The 24,324-nt window shown below is 33.8% G+C and overlaps 1 protein-coding gene and 1 pseudogene across 1 annotated transcript; one reads left to right on the top strand and one right to left on the bottom strand.

The window, feature by feature from the left end:
• Nucleotides 1-899: 899 nt before the first annotated feature.
• On the bottom strand, nucleotides 900-1,039 carry LOC145267284 (U2 spliceosomal RNA; annotated as a pseudogene).
• A 7,426-nt stretch (nucleotides 1,040-8,465) lies between these two features.
• On the top strand, nucleotides 8,466-15,216 carry LOC145267098 (uncharacterized). The gene is made up of 3 exons (XM_080123096.1): nucleotides 8,466-8,751; nucleotides 12,567-12,921; nucleotides 14,923-15,216. Exons 1-3 carry the CDS (start codon nucleotides 8,575-8,577, stop codon nucleotides 15,186-15,188), a joined length of 798 nt encoding a protein of 265 aa, XP_079979222.1. The 5' UTR covers nucleotides 8,466-8,574; the 3' UTR covers nucleotides 15,189-15,216.
• The last annotated feature ends 9,108 nt before the right edge of the window (nucleotides 15,217-24,324 follow it).

Below are 24,324 nucleotides of genomic sequence, written 5' to 3'. Positions count from 1 at the left end.
GCCAATAGGGGAAAATACCTTGTTCATCTTTGGGTCTTGAGTGACGAATCCACAAAAGATGCAATAAAGTTTCATCCCAAAAGAAATGACCAGAAGTCTCATGTTGTATCTTCAGTGGTTAATTTATTTTATTAAAAGGGTATTTCTACAGTTTTTTCTTATTAATACCATTTCATATTCCATTGAATTCAATTAAATTTTGTTTCACTATCCAGTTCTAATAAAAATTTATTATAAATAAAAATGCTATATTTTTTATTTGTTTTCATGATGATTAAAAAGTTCAGCAGTTACATTACTGGAATATTTTTTAAACGTGATGTAACAATAGTTTAAATTAATTATTTTTTATTATTCCAAGTGTGAAAATATTGATGGTGGCAGTGCAAATTTCTTTTTGATAGTAATTGTAGAAATTGAAGCAAAAATTTGTAAAATTTTGTGCAATTTTTTTTTTGTAGTTGCACAATTTTCTTATTCTACATTTCTTACTATATCGTATGTGCACAGTTTCCCGCCGTACAGAGCCTATAGCCCTCGGTCGTTAGCTGACACCGCTAGTCTTTTCAGCCCAACTGTATCACTCTAACTGACTAACTCTACGTGTATCTAAAACAAGGCCGATAGCCATTAGTCGCGTGCTCTCGTGTAATGAATGAATGCGTGAATGTAGGATTGACATGAAATTCTTAAAGATAAACTAAAATGACCGAAAAATGGGCTGAAATGACTTAAATAAATAAAAAAGTAAATGACTTAGAATGACTTTAATGAACTTAAAGATGAATTGAATGACCTTAAGAATGACTTGAATACTTAAAATATAACTAGAATCCTTCAAAAACAACTTCAATGATCTGGAGGATGACTTGAATGGCTTTGAGACTGACTGGTTGTAAATTGGGTGATCATTTTACATTAAATTAATACAGAAAAGTGATCCCCCACTTTATATCACAAAGTTACAAAAACACAAGTACAGCATGTCGTAAGAACAGATACTATACTTTGATCTTGGCCAAAAGGCCAAGAAAAGGGTATTTATTTGCTCCCCCACCGAGCAAATTAGGCACAATGCCGATTTTTAATGTGAGGAGTGAAGGGGAAATGGGGACCAACTTCCTGGGGAATGGGGAAAATGGATAGTAACAAAGTATTTATTTTCTCCCCCACCAAGCAAATTAGGCACAAGGCCGATTTTTAATGTGAGGAGTGAAGGGGAAATGGGGACCAACTTCCCGGGGAGTAGGAGAGCTGGATAGTGACAATTGGTATGAAGGGTTGCCCCTACATTGACCAAGGTCTTATATGTGGGGGCAACCTCACATATGGTTTTTGCTTGCAGTATTTGCCGGAACAGATGGTATTTATTTGCTCCCCCACTGAGCAAATTAGGCACAAGGCCGTTTTTAATGTGAGGTAAAAACCAGCTCCCCTAAAAGTAGGCAAAAAGGGGGCACTCTGGTTACCAAAAATAATAATTGTCCCAGTATAGAGGGTTTCCCCTCCATTGACTGGTACAAATTATCTTAAGTGCAGTATTTGCCGGAACAGATGGTATTTATTTGCTCCCCCACTGAGCAAATTAGGCACAAGGCCGTTTTTAATGTGAGGTAAAAAACCAGCTCCCCTAAAAGTAGGCAAAAAGGGGGCACTCTGGTTACCAAAAATAATAATTGTCCCAGTATAGAGGGTTTCCCCTCCATTGACTGGTACAAATTATCTTAAATGCAGTATTTGCCGGAACAGATGGTGTTTATTTGCTCCCCCACTGAGCAAATTAGGCACAAGGCCGTTTTTAATGTGAGGTAAAAACCAGCTCCCCTAAAAGTAGGCAAAAAGGGGGCACTCTGGTTACCAAAAATAATAATTGTCCCAGTATAGAGGGTTTCCCCTCCATTGACTGGTACAAATTATCTTAAGTGCAGCATCTGCCGGAACAGATGGTATTTATTTGCTCCCCCACTGAGCAAATTAGGCACAAGGCCGTTTTTAATGTGAGGTAAAAACCAGCTCCCCTAAAAGTAGGCAAAAAGGGGGCACTCTGGTTACCAAAAATAATAATTGTCCCAGTATAGAGGGTTTCCCCTCCATTGACTGGTACAAATTATCTTAAGTGCAGCATCTGCCGGAACAGATGGTATTTATTTGCTCCCCCACTGAGCAAATTAGGCACAAGGCCGTTTTTAATGTGAGGTAAAAACCAGCTCCCCTAAAAGTAGGCAAAAAGGGGGCACTCTGGTTACCAAAAATAATAATTGTCCCAGTATAGAGGGTTTCCCCTCCATTGACTGGTACAAATTATCTTAAGTGCAGCATCTGCCGGAACAGATACTACACTTTGATCTTGGCCAAAAGGTAAAGAAAAGCTTAAAAAGCTAAAAACAGCATCTATTAACAACAGACCTTTGATCTTAACCAAAAATGCTAAGCACAAAAGTGTTACGGACAGACCGACAAACCGACGGACGGAGTGACTTATAGAGTCGCTTGTACGCGACTAAGAACTCTACCTTTCTAAATACGTCATTAATGTACGTAACACTAAAATGTACGTAACACTAAAATGTACGTAACACTAAAATGTACGTAGCACTAAAATATCATCGCCTGATCTTTTATCACGTATTTTATTTGTTACTGTTTTTGCCAGCTAAAGAAACCCCAACTGTTTGACTAACAATTACATTTCAAAGTTATTATTCATTCAAACTAAAATTGCTAACTTGTTTCTAAAATTCCATTTCATTAAGTTAACATTCCTGATACATTTTTTAGCTGACAAAATATGTAGACTACGAAAGAACAATCATAATAATAATTATTTAGTTTACTTTCTAACGTTTTCCATAATTACCATATGTGTATGTGTGAAAATAAACTATTAATCCTTTAAACTTTGAAAGCAATGTTTTATTTTTTTGTATTTATTTGGTTCATTGTATATTTTGCCAGTATAAAAATACTATACACCCCGTGCCAGAATTATTTGCAAATCGATATTTTTGTTCTAACTCCGATAGTTTTCAATGAATTTTTTAAAAATTTAGCACGTTATATGGCAACACTAATACAAGCGCAGATCTAAAATTTTAAGCTAATCTGCACAGTAATAAATAATTGACAGCCATTTTTGTGATTTGCATTTTTTTTTCAGTGTACCAACTTTATATGCAAACCAATGCTAACATATGGTGAGATGCTAAAAGATCACCGAAACATTGATTATTCTAGGAATTTTTGTAAATTGAGAACAACAATAATAAAGAACAAACAACTTCAATATGGTTTCATAATACAATCAATATTTTATAAAATTGCCATTTTTTATTGACAAAAGCAAAAAGACCTTGGTCCATTGAAAATGTCAAACTTTTGATTTCATCTGATGAAATGTCTTTGGCAGCAGTCAGAATAGCATTCCAGAGGTCATCCTTGGAGTTGTACTGCCTTCCTCCGGAGTAAATATTTTGTTTCAAGATGCTCCACAGATTTTCGATGGGATTTAAATCTGGAGAACAGGCTGGCCATCGCATTATTCTCCCATGTCTTGCAAAAACTGTCTCCAAATATTCAGTGGCTATCCTTGCAGATAGAGACGGTGCATTATCATGCATGAATACCAACTTTTTTCCGGATTGCCAAATTCTTCTTCTTGTGTTAGGGTTCCAAGTGTTCCTTAATGAAGTCAATGTAGAGTTTCAGTAATTTTCACTCCATCTGCGACTCTGAATGGTCCTACCAGCTCATTGCCAATGATTGCAGCTCAGAACATCACACCCCTACCTCCTTGTTGACGCCTGATCCTTTGGAGACATAGACACTCATTATGGTACCATCCTTCCCTTTATCCATCTGGTCCATCAAGGGTCGCTCGACACTTATCGGTGAAAAAAAAAAACAATTTAAAAATTCACCTTCATGTGATCTCTTGCTAACTCCATCCTCTTTTTCTTGTGGATTTAATTGAGAGCGGACCTCTGGCTTTCCAAATTTTGCAATCGTCCTCAGGATACGGCACATCAGGAACGCCAGCTTTTTCAAAAATTTGTTTGCTAGTTTCAAGTGGGCTACGATGAACTTCTCTCTTGATCTAGCTCATTGTTCGACGTGACAGATATGATTTCTTACGAATGTTACCTTTGTCAGAACGTCCGTTGCAAAGTTGAGGGTTAGTACAATATTTTTTGATTGTACGATGATCACGGTGTAACTCTCTGGCAATTTCTAATTTTTATTATGGAGCCTTTGAACAATTTTAGACTTCTCAGTTTGACTTCAAGCACCTTTACGTCTCATCTTGCATATAAAGTTGGCACGCTGAAAAAAAAACCTGCAAGTAATCAAAATAGTTGCCGTTTGCTCGCTATTGCGCAGATCAGCTTAAAATTTGATATCTGCGCATGCTTAGTGTTGCGGTATAACGTGTAAAGTTCTACGAATTTTCATTGAAAACTATCGGAGTTAGAACAAAAATATCGATTTGCATATAATTCTGGTACGGGGTGTACGAGGGCGTGCAATAGGTAATGCCCCTGACCCACTTCCCATAGGAGTAGAGTAACGAAACTTGGTACAGTTATTAGTCTTTCTCTACATAGGAACCACCCAGAGTTATGCATTTCTCCCATCGTTTGATGCAGCTCTGGAGACCGTTTTTGTAGAAAACCCCAGGTTGGTCCTCCAACCACGACGTGACTTCAGAAATCGAGGCTGCATCATCTGGGAAACACTTTCCTTTCAAAAACAAGTTCATGGCTAGGAAGAGGTGAAAGTCAGAGGGTACAAGGTCAGGAGAGTAGGGAGGATGGGGAAGGATTTTATAACCACACGCCCGTGCTTCTGATCTGGCGACATGTGAGTTGTGGACCGGAGCGTTGTCCTGCATGAGGAGGGTACCTTTGCTGATTTTTCCCCTCCTCTTGATTTTGATAGCTTCCCTTAATTTCCTCAAAAGTGAAGCATAATAGATTCCTGTAATTGTGGTACTCTTTGCCAGGAAATCTGTCATCACTACTCCGTCCTGGTCCCAGAAGACTGTGAGCATGACCTTGCCAGCGGAGGGCTGCACCCTTGCCTTCTTTGGAGGTGGTGAGTCCAAGTTCTTCCACTGCATTGACTGGGCTTTGGTCTCTGGATCATAGTGATGGACCCAGATTTCATTCTGTGTAATCAGTCTTTTGAAAAACTGACTCATCTTCTTGGCACATCTCCAAACTCATCCTCGAGCACTCGACGCGTTCTCGCTTCTGGAATAGTGTGAGCAACCTGGGAATCCATCTGGCAGACACCTTATGCATATGCAAATGGTCATGAACGATAGTTTCCACAGACCCTGTACTAATCTTGGCCTATTTGGCGAATAGTAATACGCCCATCTTCCAAAATGGCAGCTTCAACTTGACAGACAGATGGCTTATCAATGGCAGAAGGAGGGCTACCTGGTCTGAGAACTGTTTCCACAGACTTCCGGCCATGTTTGAATTCACGATGCCAGCGTTTTACAAGATCATATGATGGGGCATTATCACCATACGTTTTTTTCATTTCATCAAAAGTCTCCTGTGGTGTGCGTCCTTTCAAATACAAAAACCGGATCACTGCTCGACATTCAACAGGCTCCATTTCACACCTGACTCAGTTCAAACACCTGTAAAACAGAAACCACAATAGTTCAGAGCTGTAATTTGCAACATAACCCATAGAGATATAAATCATTGCACATGCAAAATTTCAGCTAGATCAGACAACTGGAAGTTGGTCAGGAGTATTACTTATTGCATGGCCCTCGTAGTAACAACGAACAAATTCAACAAAATATCATGAAGTTAATTTTATATTCAGCTTTATAAATGGTTTCTAATAATGATCAATAACCACTGAAGCGACACACACACACACACACACATATATATATATATATATATATATATATATATATATATATATATATATATATATATATACACGTATACTCACCAGGAAAAAGATTCTGTTTATTTTCTATGCAAGCGTATAACTGTTTCTACCCATACCGATTTTTATATATAGTTTCCTACATTATTATTATTATTATTATTATTATTATTATTATTATTATTATTATTATTATTATTATTATTATTATTATTATTATTATTATTATTATTATTATTATTATTATTATTATTATTATTATTATTATTATTATTATTATTATTATTATTATTATTATTATTATTATTATTATTATTATTATTATTATTATTATTATTATTATTATTATTATTATTATTATTATTATTATTATTATTATTATTATTATTATTATTATTATTATTATTATTATTATTATTATTATTATTATTATTATTATTATTATTATTATTATTATTATTATTATTATTATTATTATTATTATTATTATTATTATTATTATTATTATTATTATTATTATTATTATTATTATTATTATTATTATTATTATTATTATTATTATTATTATTATTATTATTATTATTATTATTATTATTATTATTATTATTATTATTATTATTATTATTATTATTATTATTATTATTATTATTATTATTATTATTATTATTATTATTATTATTATTATTATTATTATTATTATTATTATTATTATTATTATTATTATTATTATTATTATTATTATTATTATTATTATTATTATTATTATTATTATTATTATTATTATTATTATTATTATTATTATTATTATTATTATTATTATTATTATTATTATTATTATTATTATTATTATTATTATTATTATTATTATTATTATTATTATTATTATTATTATTATTATTATTATTATTATTATTATTATTATTATTATTATTATTATTATTATTATTATTATTATTATTATTATTATTATTATTATTATTATTATTATTATTATTATTATTATTATTATTATTATTATTATTATTATTATTATTATTATTATTATTATTATTATTATTATTATTATTATTATTATTATTATTATTATTATTATTATTATTATTATTATTATTATTATTATTATTATTATTATTATTATTATTATTATTATTATTATTATTATTATTATTATTATTATTATTATTATTATTATTATTATTATTATTATTATTATTATTATTATTATTATTATTATTATTATTATTATTATTATTATTATTATTATTATTATTATTATTATTATTATTATTATTATTATTATTATTATTATTATTATTATTATTATTATTATTATTATTATTATTATTATTATTATTATTATTATTATTATTATTATTATTATTATTATTATTATTATTATTATTATTATTATTATTATTATTATTATTATTATTATTATTATTATTATTATTAATAATGGCTTAGAGCAAGGTATCTGGCTTAGAGTACCGAAGCTTTTCTTTGTCCAGAAGAGGCATTAGGAACGCGACTGTTCAAAAAAGTAGTTTTAGGAGAGGATGTTATTGCAGAATGCCGGATTTATGGAAAGTTTTCAGAGTCAATTGCGCACTTTGCAGCAGGGTGTAGCGAATTGGTTCAGAGAGAGTATCGCAAAAGATACAATCACCTGGGGCTTCGGATACTGGAAGATTTGTAAAAAAGTTGAGGTGAAGTGTGCTGGAAGGTGGCTCGGGGAAGTGCCTGATGAAGTGAGAACAAGCAAGGATGGCAATGTATAAATATAGTGGGACAAAAGTGTCATGACGACCAAGCAATTGGAACATAATCGTCCGAATTTTGTCGTCATTGACAAGGTTTAAAAAAAAACTGGCAAATCGTAGACTTCTCAGTGCCCTGGGACAGGAACGTAAGAGAGAAGGAGAACGAGAGATGCTCCGTTGGTCTTGGAGATAATGCCTATACACGGAGTTAAAACACAAATAATCTCGGTCGTAGTTGGTACGCTAGAGTAGTATAAAGTCGTCTGGAAGGACATTTGAAAAAACTACGAATCCGAAATGTTTTGAGCAGCTTTCAGACTTCTGCTATTGTAGGTACTACCAATATCCCAAGGAAACCTAAAAGAAACCAGTCCTGCATTTGAGGAATGGTTTCTTCTGTGGAAAGAAACCATTTAAGTCGCCTAATCAGGACCTCTGGTTTTAACTAACCATTTGTCCGAAACATTACCATGTCCAATGTCCGCGAACAAGTAAATTTGTTTATATATATATATATATATATATATATATATATATATATATATATATATATATATATATATATATATATATATATATATAGTAATAATATGTAGTAATAAATAAATATACATTAAATAGCATTCAAGCTGGCAAGGCAAACTTTCATACTACGTTATTGACAAGAAATATTTATTTAAAAGAAATACTTCATCTGATTTGAACGGACAGAAGGAAATACGCAATGCAATGCATATACATACATTTATCTTGGTTATCGGTCAAGGTCAAGGTTGCACATCGGGAAAATAGTCGCAAAACAACACCTGTTCCAAAGACAGATAAGACAAGAGATTTCTGATTAAAAAAAAAATATGATTATTTAAATCGAATAAAGTTTTTATTTTGACAAAAAATCATGTCGATCCGCCGTTTACCTTCGCTTCTTGTTCTGTCCATCCTAGTCGGGTGGGTGAGTCCCGTAGCTGGTCATGGCCGGCTGGTGGACCCCCCAGGCCGATCAAGCATGTGGCGCTTTGGATTTCCCACCCCTCACAATTATAATGATAACCAAATTTACTGTGGAGGCCGAGGGGTGAGTAAATGATCATACCTTACCCTTTTCTGTATGTTTAATGACTTTCATATTTCTGCTGTTTCCCTCGTTTATACGTTGTTGTTGTTGTTGTTGTTGTTGTTGTGATTATCATTGTTGTTATTGCTGTTGTTGTTATTATTATAGTAGTAGTAATTTATTATTGCTGTTGTATTATTTCTTATAATAATAATTATTGTTATAATTATTGTTATTATTATTGTTATTATTGTTATTATTATTGTTATTATTATTGTTGTTATTATTATTATTATTATTGTAGTAGTAGTAATATTTTTATTATTGTTATTATTATTATCATTATTATTGTAGTAGTAGTTTATCATTGTTGTTACTATTATTATTGTAGTAGTAGTAGTAGTAGTAGTAGTAGTAGTAGTTTTATTATTGTTGTTGTGTTATTTATTATAATAATATTGTTATAATTACTGTTATTATTATTGTTATTATTGTTATTATTATTATCATTTTTATTATTATTGTTGTTATTATTTTCATTGTTATTAATCTTAGTATTTTATTGGTTTTATTATTATTAACATTATAAGTGTTATTATTATTATTGTTATTCTTACTGTTGTTGTTGTTATTATTGTTGTTGTTGCTGCTAAGATTATTATTAATTATCTAATATATAATATTATTTTGTCGGATTGTCAAATTTTATTATCAATAGCTTCAGATCAAAAATATTTTTTTCTGGTTCGTTGGTTCGTTTTGCTGGTCGCACTGAAGAGTTGTGATATAGCGAAACAGTCTGCCTGCTCATGGATGATATATATATATATATATATATATATATATATATATATATATATATATATATATATATATATATATATATATATATTCGATGTGGACTTCAGGCCAAGATCAAAGATCTGATCTGGCAGATGCTGAAATCAAAAACCATTGCCCTTGTGGCAATCTTCTGGTCCATGGAGGGGCAACCCTATATACCAGCAGGCTCTCACTATCCAGCTCCCATTTCCCACCTCTCGGGAGCTGATCGCATCTTCCTTTCTCCCTCCGCCTTTCACATTAAAAAAACGGCCTTGTGTCTAATTTGCTCAGTGGGGAAGCAAATAAATACTATATATATATATATATATATATATATATATATATATATATATTCTAGTCACTTTAGGCATTAAAAATTATCTATAATGATAATTTTAAATATATACATATATATATGTATATATATATATATATAGATATATAGATACATACATACATATATATATATATATATATATATATATAGATAGATAGATAGATAGATATATAGATATAGATATAGATATTCTAATAAATTACAATGTTAGCTTCCAAATAATGCAGTCGAAATTATCTGTATATTACCGAATTATTAAAAAAAACAACTTTAATCGTGTTAGCAGATGAAAAATTGCGGTGTTTTTTTTTAATCGAAACGGAAAATTACCTCCCTTTTGAACTCTCCTATGTCTTATATGATCAAATACGACCATTTTATTTAAATTCTATTTTCTTTAGTAAATAATTTTCTACCTTATTGTCGATTTTCGTAATTATTTGATGTAGGACAGACCTGAATCACCCCTAAAGGCTAAGAAGTAGGACGAAAATAATACCATTCCCCCAAAAATAATAGTTTCTAAGCCCCTCTCTTTCCCTTTCTCATAAACCGGACACAAACCAGAAACTGCTATCCAGAGTCCCTCATCATCTACCTCTCCCCCTCACTCTCTTTTTCTTCTTAACCAATCCCTAGCCAGCATGACAGGCGAGTTGGCAGTACACTCTTAGCCCCGAAACAACAAGATGTATGTTGCCGGTGAACATTATTAAAAAGAAGTGTACTCTCTCCAACATGTAAAAGGGCAAATAAAGTTCTTTCCTTTTAAAGGTTAACATTTGTATTACTTTTATTATTCCAACAACAACTAATGAAGACAAGTGCCAGTGTTAAAATATAATCCTCTTAAAAATACCAGGAAGACGTAGATACCATTGTTTTAATGAGAAATTCAGTTTTACGATTTACGAAATTTCATTCTGATATTGCAGAAGCGCCAAAATAACTTCTGTTTAAAATAAATAAAACTTGTTTATTCTTTTAAAATAGTTTAAAATCTTAAAAAGTTTTGTATATATTGTTTAAAATAAATAAAAACTGTTTATTCTTTTAAAATAGTTTAAAATCTTAAAAAGTTCTGTATATATTGTTTAAAATAAATAAAAACTGTTTATTCCTTTTTTTAAGTTGGTTTATTTTATTTTTAAAAATTCTAATTATTTAAAACTGATAACGTGTGAAATACCGATATCATTGTTTTTATATTGTTGGCATAGTAACATAACGGTGATTAGAGAGTTTTGTTCCTTTTATGTGATAAAGGGTTCGAGATTATTTTTCCATCTAAACTCTAGTCTCGCCTTCTAGTGAGAGGGGGTCCTTTTTTTAAAACTCTTCAATAAACGAACGTATGTGGTGTCTATTGAGTAATTTCTGGTTTTAAAATGAGTTAATTCTTTACAATTATTCAATTGAGTTTTTTTTTTCTTTTAGGCATTTAAGAAAAACATTAAAGATTATTTTTATGTAGGCTGCGTTTTTATTTATTTTTTTTTCTTGGTTCTCATGTACTTTTTGAATCCCTGTTTCTACTCTCGTTTATTTCTCGCTCACATGCCCCTATTCCGAATTCCTAGCAGGGGGCCGCCATCAATAGACTCTTTCTGATATTTATATCAAAACGATCATTAACATTTTTTTTTAAGTTTAACTTATTTCAAACTGATAGAAATTATTGAACAGAGTGAAAATAATTAAATTAAAACGAAAATCATTTTTTATTTTCGAACTAGTGGGGGGGGGCGTAAAATACGTTTTAATATGATATTTTAATTTTTCCAGATTTCGTATATATTATTATAGAGTCGTGATTTCAAAAGTAAAAAAAAAAATATATATTTAAGGTGCCATCAGCTAGAATCGAAACTGTAGCATTCAAAACTGGTGAAATAACAACTGTACCAATGTGACACGCATATAAACCGATTAAAAATTTAAACTAAACTAAGATGAATGTACAAACTGTTTAAGGGTTTTTTTTTTTTCAATTTTGACCCATTTTTGACCCCTTAAAAACTATTTTAATCGGCTAAAGACCCATAAAAGAACGGCCCGTAAAAAAATCCAATCATTAGAGACCCCCTAGCGCCGCTCTGCGACTTTTAGTTTCGGAGGAAATAGAGTTTAAAAATATGGACAGACAGACAGACCGACAGACAAACAGACGGACATATAGCCGTCTATATATTAGATTTATTTTTTAATGTAGACTGCGGTTATATTTTTTCTTGGTTTTTATGTACTTCTTATATCTCTGTTTCTACTTTCGTTTTTTTCTAGCTCACATGCCCCTATTCCGAATTCGTAGCAGTGGGCCCCCATCAATGGACATTTTTGTACCAAAACGATCGTTAAAAGTTTATCCTATTTCAGACTGATATAAATTATTGCACAAGTTGAAAATAATTAAATTAAACCGAAAATCATTTTTTTTTTTGTTTCGAATCATTTAATCAAGTAAAAATTCCATTTTTTTTTAGTTGATTATTAAATTAAAAAAAAAATAATAATTCTAACAAATTTGAAGCGTCCCCTTTGAATCATCCGGCTTCCGGGGTCCTTATTTCATACTTCGTCCGATTTATATAACAATGACATGTTTAGATGATCATATAGTCTCGAACCCTGAAAACTTTCACATTCATTCTTTTAAATAATGTATTTCTTACAGCACAAATGCGGTGTGTGTGGAGATCCAAAAGATGGCGCCCGTGAAAATGAAGCTGGCGGCAAATATGCCCAGGGCATCATCACTCGCAACTACCGCAAGGGACAGGTGATCACTGTCGATGTGGAGATGACCGTCAACCATCGTGGTCATATGACATTCAAGCTATGTCCGAACAATGACGTACACAAGGCAATTACTGAAGAGTGCCTGGATCGGTACCCGTTGCAACTAGCTGACGGTAGTGGCACCAAATACATGGTGACGACTGATCGGAAAGGTCACTATAAGATTGACCTTAAGTTACCAGAAGGTCTCACTTGTACTCAATGCGTTCTACGCTGGGTCTATCATTCAGGTGAGTGAACATGTTATTTCAAGATGTTTCTGTGTCGTAATTAAGCGGGTTTGATGGAGAAGACCATTCTAATACACTTTACATAAATCATGTCGTTTTTATGTGTGTTTTAAATTTTCTCAGAGGAGTGTACGCACCGTGGGGACTTTTCTGGAATGGCAGTTACGTCCTGGGCATGATAACCAGCTCACTGTGTGGTAAACGATATTAAACGATAGACACTGTATTCCTTACATGAAGGGGTTGATATATCGTCGATTACGTCTGCTTGAATGATCTTTACTTAGGGTTCTCGACATCATTAATTCACTCCTGAGAATTAATTATCTTGACAAGGATTTTTTATGCAATAAGTGAACAATACTTTTTTTTTTATAAAAGTATAAATTTATTGATTTCAATTTGAATATGAGGTATTTTCAAGAACTCGAAAAATGAGATGGTCTAAATGCATCCAGCCCCAACGGTATCACATTTCAAATTTTGCAACCGTCTCCCGATACTAACTATCTTTCTCTCGTGATGACGAAAGCAAGATAGAAAGAGAGAGGATGGAGAGAAAGAAAAAGAGAAGGAGAGATAGACGAATACATATTAAAACCAAAGAGACTGAAATGTTATTGTTTTATAATCCTAGTGTCGGACAAATAGATCTGACCTTTCTACCTGTCAACCTCGATTGCATATACAATATGGCTCGTTGATGTGCGCTGACATTTCGTGACATTAGCTTAGTTTTACTTGTCCCTCTTCGAGAACAAGAAAATACGGGTAGAAGACTTATAAATGTGGGGAGCCCAAATAGGGCTTTTTTTTTTATCATTGTGTCACAATGAGTTATCCAGTGTTAACTATACTGTACATTTATCGTTGAAAAATTCTTATAAATAATTTTACGCGTAAAAATTGAGAAAGAGCAGTAGAAAATTTCATTCTGATGCGTTTTATATAGCTCATGAGATATTTTTTTTAAATTTGTTTACGAGTTTTCGAGTGTTAATTACAGGATAGAACGATAAACGTGTCGCACTAAAAGCACACACTACATAGCTTTATTTACAACTTTTATTGAACAAATCAATTCGCGTAGCTCGATTATGTAGTAGAGCTGACATCTATTCGATGTAGCAGCATTTAGTCTCAATCACCGCCTCGATGCGGGTCTGGAACTGAGAGCATTCTTTTTCCACAAGCGCCGGCGGGAGCTTGGCGAATATTCGGCGGATGGAAGTTAGTTTTTGTGTTATGGGAGGCCAGTAAGAGAAGGGTACAAAGTCGTTTCTTTAGACTTGTGAGCCGGCGCCGAGTCTTGCTGCCACACTCAGCGGCAACCTGATTGCACCAGGGGATCACCATACTCTTCAGCACATCAAGATACACTTTGGTGTTGACTTTCAAGCCGACTTCGAAGACGTGAGGTGCCATGATGTGGCCCTCATTTGAAACCACACCAAAAACCATAACCGTGGACGGAAACTACGTTTTCATCACCCTGGGTACGTCCCTGTTATTCATGGCAATCCAGCGATGCATTTTAAGGGGGTTGGCAATGATCCTGTTGTCATAACTTGAATCGGTAGAGAGCATGAGTTGTACAGTGGCGCATCTCCGATCTCGCTCATTGAACATTGCGTCACTTTCAGATATGATAGAAGGGTCCTATCGCTCTTGGGATATGTACACAACCGATCGACTAGTAGATAGTCTGCAAAAAAAAAAAAAAAAAGGAAAGAAAACCGGTGTTTTTTTCTAAGGCGACAATTTTATCGTTCCACAAAGTATTCTTTACTTTGAATCTATCTAGGTATGAACTGCTCTCAGTTTCCCAGAGAGCTAGAAACAACGAAGATACTTTCTACATGGAAGACAAAAGCGGGTGGTGGTGGGGGTATTTTAGGGGATAAAAAAAGAGAAAGGATGGATGGGATGTGTGGTGTCCTTCAAGTTATATATGTAAATGTATTATATGTAAATAGAGATATGTTTTTTCTTTCGTTGCAGGTAACAATTGGGAGCATGGATGTCTAGGATGTGGCGTGAAAGAGAGGTTCTACGCCTGTTCGGACATTTCCATATCCGCTGACGGAGGCAGTGGGTCAGCAAGCACCAGGTCACCAAACCGCAATCACCGAAGCACCCAGCGACCAGGGCAAGGCGTCCATTGTCACGCAGCGGGTCGTTTCGCTGGAAACTTCCAGAAAGACGTCTGGTGTCGAACCAATTGCTTCAAAGGCTTTTGTCCAGCTGATACCTGTAAATGCACATAAAATGGAATAAAGTGAAAATATAAACGTGGATGTATTATTGTCTTTTTATTGTGGTGTGGTCCCTGGCCTTGGTAGAGGCCATCTGTGGGGCGTGTTTGTGTATAGCCAAGAACCACACCGACATTAGATATGAATTGGGTTATCTTTTTAGTGAAGGAAGAAAATTAACGCATAAAATTCTAAAATGGTTACTTCTACAATATTGGGACGAGATTTTGTAGTAGATAACTGGAGTTTGCAGATAAAAACAATGGGTTCAACTGATTTTTTGTCAATTCTAATAAGTTACAATGGCAACTTTCAAATTATGCAGTCGAAATTACCTGAATTATTAAAACAAAAACAACAACAAAAAACTTTAATCGTGTTATCAGGTGAAAATCTGCTGCCATCTTGTTTTTTTTTTTAATGAAACGAAACGCAAGCATAAGCAAGGGAAGTAACTCTAAATTTTACATATGACCAACGCAAAACAAATAACAAAATAAACATAACATAAATACGGTGTTTCTGAGTCTGGTTTTCATTTAAGATTTTTTCATAATTGTTTAATATAAAAATAGATGTTCGCCTAAAAATTAATTAACGTAAAAATAACGTTTTTTTTTTTTTTTTTTTTTGCAACTGTTGAATTGACAATGAAGCGTTTTTTTTTTTTTTTGTTTTTTTATGTATCAACTGCGTATTGTAGAAAATTAAAAATACGGATTTTATTTGAGCAAAAATAATGAACTTTGCACTGATTCAATTTCCTCGGGTTCATTTGTAAAATTCCAAAAACATTTTCTGAGTTTTCCAAAAATTATCTGGAAGAAATTACCTCCCTTGTGACTCTCCTGTGTCTTACATGGGCATACACGATCGTGTTCTTCAAATTCTATTTTCTCTAATAAATAATTTTCCACCTTATCAATTTTCGTTTTTTTTTTTTTTTTATATATGATCATCTTAAAAATACGAGAAATACGTAGATACCCTTGTTTTTATGTGAAATTCAATATTACGATTTCCGAAATCTCGTCCCAATAGTGTAGAAGCACTCATTAATTATATATTAATTTTTTTTTTAAATAAGTAACAATGTAAGGCGGCCGCTATATTTTAAACTGTGTTGTTACACTTCAAACCTCTTAAACCCACACCCTGTTTGGTATCGCCGCAAAGGGACAAGCAAATAAAAAAGGAAAGGGGTTTGTATTACTGTACACATAGATTCAAAAAAGTTGTCAAAAAACAAATATATAACAAATAAATGTTATCAAAGGTCAGATAAGTTACTTTTCTACCAAACTAGATATATTTTTCGTGTTTTTATTCAATGTAACATGTTTATTCAGCTCGAAAACCATACAGTGTTTACCGATGTATTGGAAAATTCAAGATGGCGTCTGACTCTCTCTTTAACACGGTAAGTTTGGGAAAAGGTGTTATAAATAAAAAACTGGATAAAATATTGTTAAAAACTCGCTCAATATATGTTACCGTGACATAAGTTGACATATATTCGGCGGGTTTTTAATAGTATTTTGTCTAAGGAAAGAAATAAAAATCCAATTCGGCATTTTTTTTTCAAGCGCAAATCAAATGCATTTGTTGGTGGTTCTTCCAAAACAACGCATTTCATTGTATTTCCAAAGTATTTCGCACACACATGTGCTTTTTAAAAAGTCTCTGTCACTGTCACTTCACGCCTTCGACTTTCACACGTCCATCTTGCACGGTGCGAACTTGGTCAAAGGGAAAATTATTCCCAACACGCATTTAGGTAAAAATGCACTTTCGTATAAAAAAAACGAAAGAGTACAGTAGTCCGATGAATCCACATAATACGATGTTTTTAATATATTAAATTTTACCCTGTTATTAAATGAAGGCTGTAATAGACATAACTTATTAATTATTGAGCTTATGTTTACTGCAGTATTTTTTTTTGTTATTTCATTTTAACCTCAAACAAGGCATAGTATCACTTTGATCTGGGGGGGGGGCTACTATCGGGGACATAAATTGCAGGGATACTATGTAGGGAGTTGAGCAGCAAGATGTCTGTTCACATTACACTTGAACTTTTGCATGTCAGTACAGTTGGGAAAACGGGAACCCAGAAGGGAATTCCAAATTCTAGCAGTTCTGGGAAAGAAACTATTGGAGTAAAAGGCTTTCTTACATCTAAGGATCTCTACTGTGTAGGGGTGGGATTTTGGTGATTGTCGGGTTTGAACTAATAAAAACGTGGTGGTCAATGCTTATCTAAAACATTGGAGATATGATTTATAAGCATCGATCCAATGTAGGTGTTTTGGGTGAAGGGTTACTGTGAGTCAGGGGGGAAATAGAAACGACACTTGACTGGGGATGGGTCAATCGGACGCTGAACTCCAAGGTACGCAGTTAGATTTTGAATATGGCCGAAGGCAATTGGTCGCTCAGAGGTTCTCGAGGGAGATGGTTTGTTTGTTTGTTTGTTTGTTTGTTTAACCAGCATATCGACCTTCTTTGGGGCATTTAATGCTGCATTTAAGGTTTAAATTTTTTTTTTTTATACTTTTGGAGCTGATTTTCGCTGGTTATATTCGAACAATGTTTTGGTATAGTTTGTTATTTGATGGCATTTATATTTTATTGTAAAGATTTGCTCTTTTTAGGAAATTTAGAATGGTTTTAGGATTTTCTATTTCAAAGAGTTCTTTTAAGTTTGTGGCCTTGTAGTAATGTTGACGAATTTATGTGAGATCATAGCAGTCAAGTAAAAGGTGTTTCACTGTATAAGGTTTGTGACATGGTATATATTTTGGAGGTTCTTCACTTTTTAGTTTGTAGGAGTGAGTTACGTATGTGTCCTATCCGGATACGTGATAAGACTACTTCTCCTTTGCGTCATTTTCTCGGATATAGTAGGGTTTTTGTAAGTATAGGCATAATTTGGAAGAGTTTGTTGTTTTTACAATTGTTCCAGTTTTCTTGCGATTTTTTTTTTTGTAATAAAATTATTTATTGGAGGTTTGTAGTCCATGTATTGGATCTTTATATTGCTTATTTGGAGTTTTAGGGAATTTTTAGCCGACTTATCAGCTTTTTCATTTCCACAGAAACTATAGTGACCAGGAATCCAACAGAAAAAGAAAGTTTTGCGTTGTATGACAGAATGGGCCCTTTGTAAAGAGGGAGATGGGGAGATAAATTGATGGCAAGTGACTGACACAGCCTCGACAGAACGTATATGTGGACTAGTGGGTAGAGGATTAATGAGGACACACACACACACACACACACACACACACACACACCTATAATCCAACCAGAAATGTGAAGTATCAGAGCATGCGTTTTCTTTTTGTTATTTTTATGCTTGTGAACCAGTATGCTCCCCATCGACAGTTGCCAAAATTAGAACAATGAAAAATGGAGAACAAAACCATGGCACATAACGTTTGGGATTGGCAACTTGAAGAGGAAATAGCTGTGTGTAACATAGCGTGGATGCATGCGGAGTGACAACACCGGTGAGAAAAAAAGGACGATAAAAAACGAACGATCTCGAGGGAGACAAGATAATGTTCGAGATCTCATGGGAGACATGGATAACGTTCGCGACCACGTGCGGGGCGTGAAGGACGCCCAAGAGGGCAATCATGTGAGAGGCGTGACAGCGGTAAAGAGAGAATAAGGAAATAAATGCTGTTGCTACAAAAAACAACCAAAAAAAAACAAGCGAGTTGAAGTTATTTCCTATTCTTTGTCTTGGTCTTTTTGCGACGGAAACTGAACACAACGTGTGTTGGTTCGCGGACAATGTTACAGGTGTTAATCTCTTTTATCATTTCTGTCACGTGCTCAGCTCTTCTGGAAGATGATCTCTGATTAGATAAGCCAGAACGTTTGCTTGTACCAGTCAGCTCTGAGCTTATAAACCAAAGAGTTTCAAACCAAATAGTTTACAACAGCGACATGGGGTGTCGCTGTTGCTGCTGTTGTCTGTTGCTGTTTTTTTTTTTTTTTTTTTTTTTTTTGCCTGCTACATATATTTCGCAGTGGATGGTGATTTGGTAGAGTTTGCTCATAGGAAAGAATGCGCATCGAAGATACGTATAAAAACTTGTTCGTCTAACGTAGAAAAAGTCAAGGGCGATGATTTATGCTTTGCGCAATCTAGCAGCGGTTTGAAGCTTCGACGTTAGCCATGAAGCTATAAAGGAATTGAAAGACCACTTGAAAGTTTTAATCGTTTTATTACAAGTCAAGATAAGCCCTCACGCATAATGTCCACGCTGAGGTCTTTCTAAAACGGACGCGATTCATCAATCGAGTCTTTCTTAAAAAGTTAAATGACGATAATTGAAAAAGAAAAAAAATAAATAAACAGCAACAAATACGCATACGATTAACAGTTACAACATCGAAACATAGATGTAAGAACATCTACCTGAAAATACATATATATTAACACCTCCTACGATGTCTTCGTTCAGTCTCAGGAGACAATGGACAGCCCTGTAAAGGGCGTGCAATAGTGATGCAAGGGTTGCGCAATCTCCAACCACACCTCTCCTGAATCAGCACTGCTTTATTCCAGCGGCAAGGAAAGGTCCAAGACTGATTGGAAACAATGCCGAGATAAGCGGAGAGCATATACAAGACCTGGAATTCCCAAATGGTCACTCATTTTGGTACTCACCAGGCTCAACGTTGCTTAACTTCGGTGATTATGCCGTATATCACATTCCCTACATATATATTAATATATATTTAGGCTGCAAGTCATTACTTAAACAGGTTTGATTGAATACAACATTGCATTGTTTATTTTTGTTTGTTTTTTAATAAAAAAAATACACGTGGGTATCGATCCTCTGTTTCGTAAAACACTTCTTTTTTTCATTAATATTAGCAATTAGCATAGATATCCCCAAAAATTGAGTCATAGGAAAATCATAAAAAATATCTTAGTGACCCCCCTGAAGATTGAACTTTCTTTATGATCTATGGACCCACCCTCAAACACACGGTTCGAATTCTTGCAATACAGAGCTAACCCCTCTTTTCCTTAGTAGAGAAAAAGGAAACATGTATTCAACACCCGAAGAAGGTCGCAGGGTACAGCGACCGAAACGTTGTGCTAATAACACCCAAGATGAGAATAATTGTCCGATTAATCGAAATAATACAAACATTCACATCTCATCTCAAAAATTCACAATTGCATTTAATACAACAGTTTTGTATTTAAAAAAAATTTTTCCTGATTATTTTCTTGAAAATTTTTGTTGTTGTTGTTTCGTTTGCATATTGTGGCTCCGAGAGTTCTTTGTTTCGACCATTACTCAGGTGCTTTCGAACTCCTGATCGTCATCAGGAGTATTTTAGAAAGAAGTTTTGTTCGTTTGATTTTATACATATTCTTTTATCAAGTTGTCTTGCAGGAGAAGAAAGATAAGAAAGAGGTGTGATTAAGTCTATTATTTATTCATTTTTGAGTTTATATAATTCCATTTAGTTATGAATGTTCACATTCAACAACATTTCTCGCGGTTTACGGTAGCCGAATGGATTAGGTGCTTGCTGATGAAGCCAGAGATGGTTTCTGTCGCCGGGTTCGAATCTATCGACTGGCGTTAATCGTGACACCCTGATGATTCCAGAAAGATGAAACACTAGTGTCTTTAGGTATTTAATAATTATTATATTTAATAATTATTATAGTGAATAACTAATATATATATATATATATATATATATATATATATATATATATATTCATAATATTGCATTGTAATTTGACTTTTAACCGTATTTCATACTTTTTTTTTTTAATTTTAAAATTCAATCAACGCTTCTATCATGGAAAACACAACCCTGACTTTCATGTCACGTTCGCCAAACGTATTCTTCCAACATTTCAAAATAACACTGCAGACGACAACACACAGACTCTTTACTAACTGTTTTTTCTCCAATTTAACATAATGACGAAGAAAAAAATATATAAAATTCTGAGGATTGAACATAGCGCCGAAATATTAATTTTAAACAAGTAAACATTTGTTTATTTTCATAATATTGCGTTGTAACTTGGCTTTCATACATATTTCATATGTATTGATTTTAAAATTCAATCAACGCTTCTATCACAGATTTTATCCTATGAGTGACATCATCACTATCGTCATTAGCATTAGATGAAGTAGTTCCAATTTTTCCCTCTACTTCATAACTGCTCTCACCGCCATAACTCTACACTACGTAAAATTACCCACAGTAGCCTTATATTGCCCCGTCACCCTAATTAACTGATTCATAAACTCGTAGACATATCGTTCACGTTCAATTCTGTGATTCAACAAATACTGATCTCTCCCTCCGTAAATTCCACCTTTTCTCATTAGCTGCCAGCTGGCATTCTTTTAATCCAGAATTTAAACCTTACACAAATAACAAACGCACACTGTTCACATACAACATGGCGATTACCTGCAGATTGTTTACTTTTTGGCCGCTCGCATATATTTAATCGAAACCCCAATTAAAATATTAGCGATTGACGAAAGTTCACTTTGCATTTACTTTGATTTTTGACGTACTCTTCCTCTCTCTCTCTCTCTCTCTCTCTCTCTCTCTCTCTCTCTCTATATATATATATATATATATATATATATATATATATATATATATATATATATATATATATATAGTAACTAAGTTATAAAATGTATATGGCGATTATGAATATTCCGCGTTTCATCCACTCTAGGACTCTTCAGGCTTATGCGCGAATTCTGTGGTTGTTTGTCGTTTTATATGCGTCATCTTCTATTGAGATTTTAGTTAGCCAATCAGCTTTCTATTATTATATATATCACTACTTTTTTATTATAAAGACTGAGCCGTTTGATTTTTTTCGATAACTGCTATAAAAAAAACACACACACACACACATAACGTACTATTCTACCCCCCCCCTCTCTCTCTCTCTGTATCTCTTACTCACTACTTTTTAATTTTAGAGAGCGGTGCGTTTGATTTTTTCGCTTACTGTTATAAAATAAAAACACGACGAACTATTCCCCCCTCTCTCTTTCTTTCTCTCTTTCTCTTAAACGAAAATTTCGAATAAAAGTTATATTGTACTTAGCCGTTATGGAATAAAGTTCTCCGAAGAAAAAAAATACACTTAATTGGATCAAGTAGTTTATTTATTTATTTTTCACCGAAAAAACGATTTGTTATGATACCGCGATCAAATTAAGTGATTTTTTTAAAGGAGAACTAACGGGTACATACAATATAACTTTTTTTTCAAATATTTACATTCTTATATGTCTTGATTGAACTGTATAAGTATCTTTTCTTAAAGTTACCGTCATTATGAACTAAATACATACACAAATTGTGTTTCAATTCTTTTATTTTATTTTATGTATTTGAGACGGTGAGGCGGTTGCGTTGCGCTCATTTTTCGGTGTAAGTTAATGGAGGAGAAATCCTTCAAGACTGATACATTTTTTTATTTTTGCTACTAACCAGAGTACCCATTTTGGAAGAGCTGGCTTACCCCCCCCCCCCCAATTAAAAACCGATCTCATGTCTAACTCTGCTTTCGTAGGGAGGCAAGTAAAAAAATCTCCCCCCCTCTCTCTCTCTCTCAACAATCATTGCGTTTCCTTATATACTTTAAAAGTAACAAACATTGACCACTACCAAGGAAGAACGTAAAAAACAACAACACCATTTTCACGTTATTCACTTTAGAAGAGGGGGTGATTTCCATATCGTCCGCCCAGGGTTCCTTTAGGGAGGAGGGAATAATGTATATTTAAGTTTACGGGAACCTATTGTTAGGGAATGTGGGCTTATGTTTCTTTTGTTTATTGGGGTTTTTTTTTTTTTCACTTTTCAGTTTCTACAACGTTTTTTTTTGGGGGGGGCAAAGCAGGGGGAATTTTACATCAGATACGACTCCTCAATTTCCTTGAGAATGACAAGTTTCAAAAGTTATCCAGTATACTCATTAAGTATACTCATTCAGTATACTCATTAAGACAAGGTCATTTACATTCCGTTATATTCATTTATTTACGACTGAACGAATTATTTCAACCAGGTCATAAAGGGTTAAATATAATGCACAGGCGCAACGGATCGACACAAACTGAAACAAATTAAGACTTCACGGTGGAGCAAGCTATGCAGATTCACCTTTTTTCTTTTTTACTTGGCAGTCGCCTCTTATAAAGGCCCACAGATCACTCGAGGATAAGGGTTAATGGATGCAAGGTGGTAGTGTAGTAATAATTAATGGTGTAAATTGGGAAGAATTTGATTATTTATGGACACGGCTCAACAAGAACTTGTTTACATTGGATTTGAAGGCTACCATGTTGTATTCAATTCTTGCAGCGCCTCTTTGGACCATGCCGAGGACGTTTTCCAGTAAGTTCACTGGAAAACAATTGCTTAGGCAGCCTTGCATCCTCCATCCGAACAACGACCTGCCCAGCGCAACCGATTTCTCCTCATCATCGCTTCAACGCTCAAACACTCATCTTTCTTTAGAATGTCCGTGTCAGGAGTCAGTGACTGCCATTTTACATTAAAAATTCGCAGAGGAATTTCTGATGGAATCTCTCAAGTTGCGTTAAGTGCCAACGCTGTGTTGTCCAACACTCTGATGAGTGAAGTAAAAGAGAAAGAACACAGGTCGAGTAAACACTAATCTTGGCTTTGACAGATATCCCACGATCACTCAATAGCCGCTTTTCTAGGGTTCCAAATGCCGTGCTGGTCTTCTGAATGCGAAGACGTCTCTCCACATCCAGGGCGCTATCTCTGGAGACTGTGCTACCTAAGTATACAAATGCGTCTACAGCATTAAGCCTTCTTTCCTTGACATAGATATTTGGTTCACTGTATGGAGCACCAGGTGCAGGGGTGAACATTACTTTCGTCTTCTTAATGTTGGTAGTTAAGCCAAAGGCGTCACATGCTACTGAAAAACAATTCATTATATTTTGCAAATCTCGTTCTGAATGAGACGCAAAATCATCATCATCAGCAGCAGCATAAAATAGTTCCACTGACTAAACCTCCAAACGTTTGTGACTTGGTGTTAAATCTTCTTAGATTGAATACTTTGACAGTT

Source organism: Euprymna scolopes, chromosome 42 (assembly GCF_053919585.1).
Source record: "Euprymna scolopes isolate OS-2025 chromosome 42, ASM5391958v1, whole genome shotgun sequence".
Classification (NCBI taxonomy): domain Eukaryota; kingdom Metazoa; phylum Mollusca; class Cephalopoda; order Sepiida; family Sepiolidae; genus Euprymna; species Euprymna scolopes.
This window is presented reverse-complemented; position numbering and strand designations above follow the sequence as displayed.

What these genes read in the sequence shown, in the direction of transcription:
- LOC145267098 (XM_080123096.1), top strand. Translation starts at nt 8,575, where the DNA reads ATGTCGATCCGCCGTTTACCTTCGCTTCTTGTTCTGTCCATCCTAGTC. An exon ending in TTTACTGTGGAGGCCGAGGG is followed by an intron (nt 8,752 to 12,566) that starts GTGAGTAAATGA and finishes TATTTCTTACAG; the next exon opens with CACAAATGCGGTGTGTGTGG. An exon ending in ACGCTGGGTCTATCATTCAG is followed by an intron (nt 12,922 to 14,922) that starts GTGAGTGAACAT and finishes CTTTCGTTGCAG; the next exon opens with GTAACAATTGGGAGCATGGA.